General features: G+C 49.3%; 1 protein-coding gene across 1 annotated transcript in view; it reads left to right on the top strand.

Moving 5' to 3' along the window:
- The first annotated feature begins 1655 nt into the window (after positions 1–1655).
- ATL1 (atlastin GTPase 1) overlaps positions 1656–13167 on the top strand; it is a 17583-nt gene continuing 6071 nt past the window's right edge. The window contains exons 1-10 of the mRNA XM_033514912.1: positions 1656–1921; positions 2882–3016; positions 3737–3841; positions 4050–4100; positions 5504–5560; positions 8546–8638; positions 9631–9769; positions 10974–11101; positions 11678–11734; positions 12298–12369. Coding sequence (XP_033370803.1) covers positions 1889–1921; positions 2882–3016; positions 3737–3841; positions 4050–4100; positions 5504–5560; positions 8546–8638; positions 9631–9769; positions 10974–11101; positions 11678–11734; positions 12298–12369 — 870 coding nt within the window. The 5' untranslated portion in view covers positions 1656–1888. The remainder of the gene's footprint in view (positions 1922–2881; positions 3017–3736; positions 3842–4049; positions 4101–5503; positions 5561–8545; positions 8639–9630; positions 9770–10973; positions 11102–11677; positions 11735–12297; positions 12370–13167) is intronic.

The following is a 13167-nucleotide window of genomic DNA, read 5'->3' as shown; positions in this document are numbered from 1 at the left end:
TTCCTCAGTGCTGGAAAAGGTGTTTGGTGTGTGCCTGCTCTCAGACACCTTCATTTGGCAATGTGTGCCTGGATCCTGACTCCATGGGTTTGAAATGGGAAGGATTTTGTTGTTTTTTTTTTTTTTTCCTGGAGGCCCCTAAGCAGTGACACAGGGCAGGGGCTCGAAAGGATTTTAGTGCTGCAGTCTGGTGGAGAATCTCACTTTTCACAGCATTTGGGACTTTTGTTTAGCTAAAAAACCTCCAAGCAATGGAAAGAAAAGATCTTTGTCTTTCAGCTGTGAGGAAAGAAAGCTCATAGTATATGTCCAAGAGCCACCAGAAATCCCCTGGCAACCAGGCTTAATGATCCTGGTACTTCCTTGTGGGATCTTAGGAAATCACAAAAGTGCTGCTGTTATTTAAAATATAGAGTTACTGCTGGAGGCTTCTTTATAGAGAGGCCTGGAATGGGCAAATCCTATTCCTCTTGATATTTATAACTTCTCTTTTAGCATGTGCACACACAGTCCTTGTGCTTTGAAACAGCTCAAAATTGGGTCCCCAAGGTCAGGGGCTGAAACAGAGACTGAGGAGGTTTAGCTTGAGGCAAAATTTGGGAAAGTTACAGCCTAAGCCATCAATCTGGGAAGTTTTTGTTGGAATGTGGGGAACTTTCCATCTCATGCTCCTTTCCCTGCTGGCAAGGAGGTTTCACGTGGCTGTGGGTGAGCTGACTGGCACATTAATCACCTTAGGCATCTCTTCCCTGTGCTGGAAAGTTTGGAAAGACCAGGAAAGGAAAATTACTGGAGCCATCCTGCTCTTTGCAAATCCCAGGGCTGCAGGTCTTAAAATGCATCTGGGTCCTGTGAGAGCCTCCTGTGTGATCCCTCCACAGCCTGGGCAGCTGCTCCACAGGGAACTTTGCCATTTCCAATTGGGAAAGTGGGCAATGCTTGTGCTTTGTGTGTGTTTTCCTCCTGGGAGCAGAGAAGTGGCTTTTATCAGGATGAGCTTGTGTCTGCATGGCCTGATTCCTGCTGGGAATGTCCTGGGGGATGCTGATGATGAGGCTGATGGCAGGAACAGCAGATTGCACTTGGAGCATCAGCTCAGGCTGCAGATGGAGCAGGAATGTGTTGCTACAGGAACAGCAGTGGCACAGGGTATACAAAGGCAGTGTCCTTTGATAGAGATGTGAGATCCTTGGACATCTCAGCTGGAGAGCTGCTTCCATTTTTGAGCCAGCCTTGAGGAAAGGACCTGGTGGGGAGTGTCCAGAGGAGAGCAGATCCCTAGACAATGTGGTAGAAGGGATGATGAGAAGGCTTGGGCTTTGCTTTTCCAGCTGAGAAAGGGCTAAGGGAGGTTTTATGGCAGGCACTGTTTGTGCAGGAAGTCATGGGATCAGTTTTCCACGTAAAATCTAATGGATGTGTTTTGCCAAGGGAAATTCCATCAGGGAATGCTCTGCCTGTGTGGAGCATGGGGTCAGATGACCCCAAAGAAGCATGGAGTCTCCACTGGGATGTCTGAGGCCAGGTGCAGCAGATCTGCTGTGGATGATGCCATTTTGGGATGGATATTTGAGTTTTGGGATCTCTTAGCACCCTGTCCAGCCCTGCCCTCCCTGACTCCTCAGTGTGCAGAGGAAGGCACCAAACGCCCCTGGTTTTCCCTGTTCTCACAGGTAGTTTTGCAGACAAGACTTATGAGTGGAGCTCTGAGGAGGAGGAATCCGTGAGGAAGGCAGGGCCAGTGCAGGTGCTCATTGTCAAAGATGACCACTCCTTTGAGCTGGACGAGGCCGCCCTGAACCGCATCCTCCTCTCCGAGGCTGTCAGAGATAAGGAGGTCGTGGCTGTGTCCGTGGCTGGAGCTTTTAGGAAAGGAAAATCATTCCTGATGGACTTCATGCTGCGGTACATGTACAATAAGGTAAGGCTGCAGCTCAGGGGGCCCTTCCCAGGGCCTGTTGTTCCCATGTTCTGCTCAGGGGTGAGCTGGGCAGGACTTGGTGCTTTAGGAATGCTCAAGCCTCTCATGAGTGTGGGCTTCACAAAATAGAGCAGATCCTTCCCCAGGCAGAAGTTTCTCGTGGACTCTTGACTTTGGAGCAGGAATGTTCACATAATGTTCACATCTGCTGCCCTGAATCACAGAATCATTTATGCTGGAAAATCCCTCTAGGATCATTGAATCCAGCTGCAAACCCAGCATCACCTTATCCACCACTAAACCATATCCTCAGGTGTCATATCCATGTATTTTGAACACTTCCATGGACAGAGACTCCACCACTGTCCTGGGCAGCCTGTTCCAATGTGTGACCATCCTTCCAGTGAAAAAAACGTTCCTAATATCCAGCCCAAACTTTCCCTGGTGTAACTTCAGATTGTTTCCTCTTTTCCTGCTGCTTGTTCCCTGGGACTTGAGCCTGATTCCCACCTGGCTGTCCCCTCCTGCCAGGGACTTGTGCAGAGCCAGAAGGCCCCCCTGAGCCTCCTTTCCTCCAGGCTGAGCCCCTTCCCAGCTCCCTCAGCAATTCTCCAGCCCCTTCCCAGCTCCCTCAGCAATTCTCCAGCCCCTTCCCAGCTCCCTCAGCAATTCTCCAGCCCCTTCCCAGCTCCCTCAGCAATTCTCCAGCCCCTTCCCAGCTCCCTCAGCCTCTCCTGGTGCTCCAGATCCTCCCCCAGCTCCGTTCCCTTCTCTGGACACACTCCAGCCCCTCCATGTCTTTGTTGTGAGGAACCCCAAACTCACCCCAGGATTTGAGGTGCCTTGACAGTGAAAGGAAATAAAAACCTCCCTTATGGGGTTCTTAACCTTTTACCCTTCTTAACACCTCTGTTAACCTCTTACCTTTTTAACAACAACTCCCTGTGTTCCTCCCTGCAGGAAGCAGTGGACTGGGTTGGGGATTACAACGAGCCTCTGACTGGTTTCTCCTGGAGGGGCGGCTCCGAGCGGGAGACGACCGGGATTCAGATATGGAGCGAGGTTTTCCTGGTGGACAAGCCCGATGGCACCAAGGTGTGTGTGTGTGTGTGTGTGTGTGTCTGCTGTCAGCTCATTTTCCTCTTCCAGCTTTTGAGACTCTCCTGCCTTGTCTTAGGTGGCTGGGCAAGTTTAGGGAAGGTTTTCAATCCCATGTCTCTGTTATTTTAACAAAGTGAGGTGATGTGATGTCCAGGTATCCCTGATATGTTCCCTAAGTGTCCCTCAACTCTGGGCATCCCATCTGTACTATTCCCAGAAATCTTGAATCTCATGTCCTTGCAAACTACTCCTCTTTCCTAGAGCAGAAGTTGCAAAGTGACTTCATTCAGAGTTGTCAGAGTGGATTTGGAGCATCCTGCAAATTCAGCTGGAATATTTGTATTTATCTGCACTTCAATGCAGAGCATGGCACCCAAGTGACACTGAGTCATTCAGGGTGTGATTCCTAACGTTGGCTGAGTGTGTTTGGGTTTGGGAGGTGCAATTTGTGTTTGGTTTCTGGTGCAGACTCAGGCAGAGCCTCCTCTGCACTGACAGCAGATGTCTGAGGAGCAGAGCACTTCCCTCACAGAGCATTAATTTTGCTGGAGTCACCCTGCTGGCTGGGGATGAGCTTTTCCTTTGTCCCCCACCACTGAAGGGGCTGAGGCAGAAGCAGTGAGACTCCAGCACAGTAACTCAGCTGACATTCCCCCCGTGGCACATGAGGGTGGCTTTGCCTGGGGGTGCTGACAGGAACTTTGTGCCCCGCAGGTCGCGGTGCTGCTGATGGACACTCAGGGCACCTTTGACAGCCAGTCCACCCTAAGGGACTCAGCCACCGTGTTTGCCCTCAGCACCATGATCAGCTCCATCCAGGTAGGAAACCTCTGGGCTGGAGGAGTTCAGTCCCCAGCAGCTACAGAGCCTGTCAGGGCTTCCCTTCCTACCACTTGTACCAGCACCACCTGGGACCTTGCCCGTGTCCCCAGGGGGATGTCATAGGCTTTAGCCACACCAACCAGGTGTTAGCCCCAAGGACAGGCTGTTCTGAGTGATCTGAAGTTGGTTTTTTATTTAAATGCAGGTTTATAACTTGTCCCAGAATGTGCAAGAGGATGATCTGCAGCACTTGCAGGTAAGAGGGGTAATTAGGGGTAACCTAATTGTGGCTATTTACAAGGGCCTGGGGTGACAGGACCATGGGGAATGGCTTCCACTCCTGGAGGAGTTAGATGGAATACTGGGAAGGAATTTCTGTTTGTAAGGCCCTGGCATAGGTTTCCCAGAGAGGCTGTGGCTGCCTCGTCCCTGGAAGTGTCCAAGGCCAGCTTGGATGAGGGCTGAAGCAACCTTGGATAGTGGAAGGTGTCCCTGCCCATGGAACTGGATGAGATTTCAACCCAAACCATCCTGGGATTTTATTCTGTGGTTGTGAATTATCAGCCTGGATGTTGCCATCTGGTAGTGGCTCAGTACAGGTGATGCTCTAAGGGTGATTCCAGCCCTGGCAGTTGGAGACAAGCAGCTAATGGGATTTCTGTGGCACAGGTGTCCTGCCCATTTCCTGGAATTATCTCCTGCTTTCTCTTCTGTTCAGCTGATTGATTGATTAATTAGGTAGGGTTTTCCAGGAGCTTAAGGAAAGGAAAGAAAAGCAAAAGTCCAGCTGAAAAATTCAGCATTTGAAGACTTCTGAATTATCTCAGTCCATAAATATTATTAACAATAACAGTTCTTTAACACTGAATTTATTCAGCGTAGCTCTGATGTTTCAGTTTGGATTCTAAGCCATGACTGTTTAACAAGTTGACCCATTTTTAGGCATCTGTGAAACACATTATTGTGCCTTCAGTTAGAAATTAGAGTGCAGAGAGACTGGAGAGTCTTCAAATCTTGCTGCTAGGCTGATTTTAGAGTCTTTGCACAGCAGGGGTTTGCAGGGAAAGTACTTATTTCTGAATTGATTTCCGCTCCTTCCTGGAGTGTTTAGAGGGAGCAGAGCTCCAGCAGCCCCCTGGAGCATGAGAAGTTTCTGGTTGGTATGAAACCAGCAGCAAGCAGCTGATCTGAGCCATTTTCCACAGATTTGGCAGCCAGAAGCTCCAGGCTGGGATCTCTCACATGAGAGCTCAGCAAGGATGATGGTTCCATAACAGCTCCCTGTGCCTCTGTGATGGGAGCTGGGAGCTCAGAGCCACTCTGTGTCCAGCTCTGCCCCTGGTGCTGGTAGTCCCCGCTCATAAATATCCCTTACTGCTTCAGGGAATCACAGAATTCCCTCCAGGCACCCAGAGGGATCATGAAATCCAGCTCCTGGCCCTGCACAGACACCCCAACAATCCCAGCCTGAGCATCCCTGGCAGCGCTGTCCGAACACTCCTGGAGCCTCGGGGCTGTTCCCATTCCCTGGGGAGCCTGGACAGTGCCAGCACCTCTGGGCAAAGAACCATTCCTGATATCCAACCTGAGCCAGGGAACAGAGTCAGTGCCCCACAGTGCCTGCAGTGACAAACTCACTGTCCTGTTCTCTCCTTCCAGCTGTTCACCGAGTACGGCCGGCTGGCCATGGAGGAGACATTCCAGAAGCCTTTCCAGGTGAGTCCAAGGCTCCTGGCTCGTTTGTCCCGGAGCCCGTTGGCTTCACCACGAGGTGTCACTGCAGTTTGCAGCGTGGGAGGAGATGGGGCTGCCTGGGACCGGCTCAGCTGCTCCGAGGAAGGGCTTTGTGCTTCCAGATACATCCAACATCCCTCTTTCTTTCCTTTCCCAACCCTTACCATCCCAGGAGCTCTGCCCTGTCCTGCCGGGCATGGAAAGCAGCTGGTTTTGCAGCAGGTTTGCAGTCAGGAACTCTGCCCAATCTTTGCTCTCAGAGGTTTGAACTCACCTGCCCTGGGAATCCCTGCTCCTGGCAAAATGAAAGGATAAGGATTAGCAGAGCTGTGGGAAAACTCGGTGTGAGTGGGGTGTTAACTTCAAATAAGGGACATCTGTTCGTCCTTCTGCTCCCCAACCTGTGAAAAGCTGGTTAAAATAAAAAAGGATAGCACTGGGCATTCACAGTAGGTGAGGTTGGTTCCTGTTTTTAAAGGCACAGGAGAGTTTTGATTAGGTTGGATGAAGGTTTGTGAACTTCCTAAAATAAAAACCAGCAAGACTACAAAGCATCCTGTGAAAATCCAAAGAGTAATTGGGAATGAGTTGCAGGTATTTTACATTTTCTTTCCCACATAAAAAGAGAATTGTGCTGGAAAGACTAAGGGGTTTATAAGGTGTCTGTGGTCAGGAAGTGGAAATAAAATTAAAACTTTAAAAAATACAACAAGTGGAAAAATTGAGATTTTTAAGGTGTATTGGATTCTGCTGTGTGCTGGTGACTGATAAACAGTAAAACTACAAATATATATAGTAAAAATATATGACAGGCTAGAGCTTGAAGAACATTTTAAGATGGTACAGCAAAAAGCCAGACATTAAATAAATATTCCTGCTCCTTATTTAAAAACTGTGGGGATAATGTAGCCAAATATTCCAGTGAAACTGAGATACTTCCTACTCCCATCAGTGAAAAGGAGGCTGTGAGGGGAAACTTAAACATGCTTAAATCATTAGGGCTGGGTAATAGGCTCTGATTTTCCCAAACACTGTAATTGCTGTCAAATCACAGTTTGTGGATGGTGATTCTTGTCAAACAATCCCATTATCAGTTTTTGAAAGACCAGGAGTTGGGTTGATAAAGGTAACTTTCACCATGATCCATCCCCTTCTGTCAGCCTTATCTCTCCAGGATGCTGATTAAAGGCAAATGAACTCAGCATTGTCTGGTTTAATCCATTGTTAATGGATTAAAAACTCATTAACTGATAGATGCCAGAGCACGCTGAACTAATTGTAACAGGGAATCATCATCCTTCAGAAGTGTTTCCTTGGGATCCCCCCAGGCTCTCTCTGATTCAATGTCATCTTCATTAATGATCAGAGGAAAATTAAAAAAAGATGCTGGAAACCCTTGTGGGTGTGACAAATGTGGCAGAAGGGTCAGTGGTGCTGTGGCCAGGTGAGAAATGATCTCCTGTCTGCATCCAGCATGGGCTGGTACCTGCAGAACATGTTTTTAAATCTGAGAGTGTTGATTAGAAAGCAGCAAAAGTGAGGGTGAGGAGGCCCTGGCAGAGTTTTCCCAGAGAAGCTGTGGCTTCCATCCCTGGAAGTGTCCAAGGCCAGGCTGGACAGGGCTTGGAGCAGCCTGGGACAGTGGAAGGTGTCCCTGACCATGGCAGGGCTGGAACTGGATAAACTTGAAGGTCCCTTCCAAACCAAACCATCCTGGGATCCTGGGATTCTCCAAGTGTGAATAAACGGAAGGGAAGGGAAGGGAAGGGAAGGGAAGGGAAGGGAAGGGAAGGGAAGGCTTTCCCCTTTGTCTCCCTCCTCATTTCCCTTTGTCTCCCTCCTCTCCTTACTCCGAGGAGCCCTCACCAGAGGCTGGCCCTGAATGTGGGGCCTTCACAAAGGCAATGGTAAACACAGCCTGTCTGGAACAACAGTTTTACTTGAAGAAAAAAAAGAATAATTCCTAATTCAAGGCATGCATAATGTGTTTGTGGAAAAGTCCTAAACATGGACATGTCTCTTAAGCATCTCATGGTGTTTGAGAACAGCATGTCCTGAACCAGCTCACTGGGTGCAGTCACTCTGGCTTCTCCTGCAATTCAAAAAGGCCAACTCACTGTTCTCTCCTCTTTTTTTTTTTTTTTTTAACTTTTTCTGATGTTTTATGGGAGAGAAATAGCAGGAATATTTCCCCTCCCTCCATTAGATTTTTTTGTTCTAAGCATAGATGAATTTTAGGGAAATTCCAATTAAATGGGTTCCACTTGCTGACTTGCTTATATGTGTGCATGAGAGGAACCCTGGCACCTCTGCCAGACCCTCCTGGGCTTTGGCATTTAGGACTTCCCCCTCCAAACCCTTTATTTCCTACATGGGATGTTGGTCCCTTGTACAGATGAGGCAGTGGAGACCTGATTTTTTTTCTGAAAACTTATTTTGTTTTTTAAATATTGAAAGTTGACCGTTCTGGTATTTATTTATTTATTGCCCAGGAACTTTGAATGCCTCAATAAAGATTACAAAAGCCAATGATTTCTTATTCACCCTCATTCCTCTGCATCTGCTTCTCATGAAAAGTCTGTCTGGAAGGCTGCCCAGTGAAAAAGGCTGAAAAAATGAGCCTGTAGAATTCCCATAGGATGGAACTAAATGTGGCTGGAATTAGGGAGCTTTGCTGCCTTTTGTCCTGGTTAGCAACAATCCCTTTTCTTGGGTTGTTTAGCTGATTGATGTTGTTCTCCCAGCCAGGGACTCAAACTGGTGCAGTATTTTGGGGGGTTCTCCCCCTTTTTTCTTGTGGGACAGTGGAGTGGTGTCAGTCCCTGCACACAAGGACCTCTTATTTCCACCAGGAAAGGTGGGAGATGCTGCTGGAGCTGGGAAAAGGCTCAGGGCCAGGTTTTGGTGTTGAAATGAGGATGAGGGTGATGAGGCAGCTCACTGACCCCACTGTTGTGTGTTTTCCAGTCCCTTATATTCCTTGTTCGTGATTGGAGCTTCCCTTATGAATTTTCCTATGGATCTGATGGTGGTGCAAGATTTTTGGAGAAGAGGCTGAAGGTATGTTTTGCCTGCTCTTGTTTCTGGAGCAACCTTGGATGGTGGAAATGTCCCTGCCCATGGCAGGGGGTGGAGCTGGATGAGCTTTAAGGTCCTTTCCCACCCAATCCACTCTGTGATTCCATGATTTTCCTGTTCAGATGGGTGGCATCAGCACTGGATGTCAGCTGTGAGCTGCAGTGCTGGCTGAGGTCACAGTCAGTGCCTTAAAATCACAGGGGAGGAATTTGGGGAAGGTGAATTTCCTTGCCATGTTCAGGCTTCTGGAACTCTCTGGGAGAGTGGACAGCAGTGGGAGTCAGCAAATTCCCAAGAGACTGGGAATGATGCTTTGGTAATTAGGGAGTTGTACAGTAAAAATGGTGGGTAAGGGCTGCTTGGGATCAGTCAGGAAATGCATGGGTGATCTGGTAGTGGAGAGACCTAATTAAATGTGAGACAAGGAAGGCCCTAGTGGGAAATCCCAAATGTTTTTGTATTCTGGTCATCCATGGAAATGTGCATTTTCCAAATGATAATAACATGCTCCAGAGCATGTGGTCAGAGATACTCCAGTTCCTTCTCTTTGTCCTCATGCCTGTGGAATCTCCTGTGTTCCTTTCCTCCACAGTGTGGAGTATCCTGTGCTCCTGCCAGCTTTATCCCATATTCCTGTCAGAAGGAAACTCTGACCCCAAACTGTGGGAAGTAGATGGGCAGCACTGAGCTCTTCTCTCTGGTGACCACTGACAGAACCTGAGGGAAGGGCTGGAGCTGTCCAGGGGAAGTTTAGGTTGGATTTCAGGGAAAGGTTCTGCCCCCAGAGGGTGCTGGCACTGCCCAGGGAATGGTGACATTCCCAAGGCTGCCAGAGCTCCAGGACATCTGGACACTTCTCCCAGGGATGCCCAGGCTGGGATTGTTGTGGTGTCTGTGCAGGGCCTGGAGCTGCCCTGGATGATCCCTGTGGGCATTTCCAGCTCAGGATATTCTGTGATTCATTGTCTCCACAGGTGTCAGGCAATCAGCATGAAGAGCTGCAGAATGTCAGGAAGCACATCCATTCCTGCTTCACCAAAATCTCCTGCTTCCTCTTACCTCACCCCGGCCTCAAAGTCGCCACCAACCCCAATTTCGATGGAAAACTGAAAGGTACAAAGGCAAAGCTCTGCTTTCTACTCTGATTCCTTAGAAGCCCTGGCAGACTGTCCTGCTTGTTCCTGAAACCCCCATAAGTATTTTCCATGAAAAAACTCCAGGGACAGGAGTTGGATCCTCCTCCCAGTGATGTTCACACCCCCATCTGCTGCTTCAGTGCAGCAGACAGACGTGGAGGGGGAGAAGGTGTGGGAGGCTGACGAGGCCTGAGAGCTGCTGGCAGTACCCAGGACACTGATAGGAAAACTGGGAAGGGCAGGGATGAGACTGGATGTTTATGGATGTGGTGTGAAGTTAAATTCCTGTGCCTCACCTGCACAGGCAGAGCCTGGTTGCTGCAAGGCTGGTTCCACAAGCTCTCAGAACGTTATTTCACTTTGAAAAGCTTTCCAGGGAATATTTAATCTGCCTGATTTATCTGATCCGTGGTTTCCCTACAGGGCAGGCTTGGTTCAGCAGGTTAAAAAGGAGAAGAGAGCTGTGGTGAGATTCTCCACCCCAAATGGAGCCACGTGCTGGGGATATTTTTAGGTGTTTGTTGTGACCTCCTCACCAGCTTGGCTGGTTCCAGGCTGCTGCAATCTTAGCAATAAAGTGGACCATTAGCTACTTAAAATAAATTAGCAAGCAAAGATGTGAATTTTTCCCTGGTTTTGTCTGGCTCAGACTTGCTCCATGCTAAGCAGGAGGGACAGGGAGGGAGATGTGCTGGTGGAAACTGAGCTGATCCCTGGAGCTCCCCCTTAATCCCAGGTGCTGAGGAGTATGGAACAAGTGCTGTGTGCAGACAGGAGCTGTCAGCAGCTTCTTGACACAATTTTCACAATTACCTTGTTGCCTCAGAGCTGTACTCAGCTTTTTGTGCTCTGATGGAAGAAATGTGAGGGATCTTCCCTGCTCTCTGTTACCTTCCAAATTCCTGGCTGTTGCATTGGTTTTCTCCTGCCTTCAGTGCCATACAGATTAATTTAATGGAAGCACCAGAAATCCCACCCTGTGCATCCCTGAGAGTTTTGTCCAGATCCACCTGGAGCTCTGGGCAGCTTTGGGGCCGTGCCCTGTGGAGCCTGTTCCTTCCACCCTCTGGGGGAAGAACCCTCCATGGCAGGGAATTGGAACATGATGGTCTTTAATGTCCCTTCCAACCCAAACTATTCTGGGACTCTGTGATGCCTCTTTTTTCTTTTTTTTTTTCCAGAAATAGATGATGAATTCATCAAGAACTTAAAGATTTTGATTCCTTGGCTTCTTAGTCCCGAGAACCTGGATGTTAAGGAGATCAATGGAAACCATATCACCTGTCGAGGCCTTGTGGAGTATTTTAAGGTGTTTATTTCAGAGAAAGTGGATTTATTCCTCTGTGGAATTTTGCTGTAGCTAAAGGGGAAAGCAGCAGCAGCAGGCAGGGCAGCACTGACAGTCCTGACTCGCTGCAGCAGAGGTCAAACACCTCATGGTCGTGTATTTGACCACCCAGCGAGCCCAAAAAGTGGGAGGAGTTGTTTTTCTTCCCTGAAAAATGGAGGGCTAGAGGGGGATAAGCTGAGGGCTCTGTTCCAATTGCCTTTGGAAAAAGCTTATTTTTGTTGTCATGGCTACTGGGACATTTCCTTGCGAGACATTGGTGAGTAATTCTCCCCACCTACTCTCCAGGGCTACCTTGGCTCCTTCTCCTCCAGGGAAAGGCCAGAGGTAGGTGCAGATCCTTTGGGAGGGATACTGGGAGTGAGTGGAGGAGGCCCAGGCCACCCAAGGAGTGGCATTTCCTGACCAAAGCCATCTTGTGCTGGAGCATCCTTCTCTTCCCTGCTTCTAAACCCTGTCTGGAGCTGGGTGGGGGTGGTTGGTGTTGCTCCTGTGTGCTGCATTCCACACAATTCCCTTTTCCCTGCTCTTTTCCAGGCATACATAAAGATCTACCAAGGGGAGGAGTTGCCACACCCCAAATCGATGCTGCAGGTATGTGTGAGGGGGAGCTGTGGGAATTCCTGCTCTGGAATTGCCATTAATTCCCAGGAATTGTGCAGCACACTGGGTCTGCTGGGACTTTATTCCAAATGCCTCAGTGAAAGCACCCAAGGGGAAGAGCTTGGCATCACGAGCCTGCCATGGCTGAGGAATCACACCTGGGATGGAGTGTGGGGAACTGCTGGCTGCACACAGCAGCAGCCAGCTCAGCTGGAATGATTCCCTGCAGGTGAATGACATCCTTGGGGCCACACAGGGAGGTGACACATGGGAAGTGGCAGCTGGAGCTGTTTACTTGTGGCTGAGCCTTTTATCTCTTTCCTTGCTGGTTCCCACAGCTGAAGCCAAAGTTTTCATAGCTCTGGCTTGGAGGGAAGGAATCCTCTCTTCATGCAGGCTCTTGGATGTGTAAATATGGGATGAGCTTATTTGGGATCAGCTGGAGGCTGGGAGAGCCCCTTGGCTAATTCTGGGTGCTACATGCATGTCCTGCACTTGCACAGCTCAACCCTGTCCTTCTGCACCTAAATTTTGTGTCCCTTTTCCCCTCACAGGCCACAGCAGAAGCCAACAATTTAGCAGCAGTTGCCACTGCCAAAGACACCTACAGCAAGAGGATGGAGGAGGTGGGTGCTGCTGAGTGTGTCCCTTCCTGTCCCTTCCTGTCCCTTTCTGTCCCCTGGCTCTCCTGTCATAGATTCATGGAATACCAGAATTGTTTGGGTTGGAAAGGAGTTTAAAGCTCATCCAGTCCCACCCCTGCCATGTCAGGGACACTTCCACTACCCCAGGCTGCTCCAAGCCTCATCCAGCCTGGCCTTGGGCACTTCCAGGGATCCAGGGGCAGCCACAGCTGCTCTGGGCACCCTGTGCCAGGGCCTCACCTCCCTCCCAGCCAGGAATTCCTTCCCAAACCATAACCCCTAATCCTAACCCTAATTTCAGATGTCCCTGTGTTAGGAGTGATGTTTCAGGAGTGATTTCCTTGTGTCAGGAGGGATTTCCCTGTGTCTGCAGTGACATTTCAGGAGTGGATTCACCATGTCAGCAGTGCCATTTCAGGGATGATTTCCCTGTCTCAAGGGTGACATGACAGGGCTGATTTCCCCATGTTAGGGATGATTTCCCCATGTCAGGAATGATTTCTCTGTGTCAGCAGTGCCATTTCAGGGATGATTTCCCTATGTCAGGGGTGATTTCCCTGTGTCAGGGATGAATTCCTTGTGTCAGCAGTGCCATTTCAGGGGTGATTTCCCTATGTCAGGAGTGATTTCCCTGTCTCAGCAGTGATTTCTCCATGTCAGGGGTCATTTCCCCATGTCATCAGTGCCATTCCAGGGCTGATTTCCCTGTCTCAGTGGTGATTTCCCCATCTCAGCAGTGATTTCCCTGTGTCAGCAGTGCCATTTCAGGGCTGATTTCCC

This window comes from Parus major, chromosome 5 (genome assembly GCF_001522545.3).
Source record: "Parus major isolate Abel chromosome 5, Parus_major1.1, whole genome shotgun sequence".
Lineage (NCBI taxonomy): Eukaryota > Metazoa > Chordata > Aves > Passeriformes > Paridae > Parus > Parus major.
The sequence above is the reverse complement of the archived record's forward strand: the minus strand, read 5'-3'. Positions and strand labels throughout refer to the sequence as shown.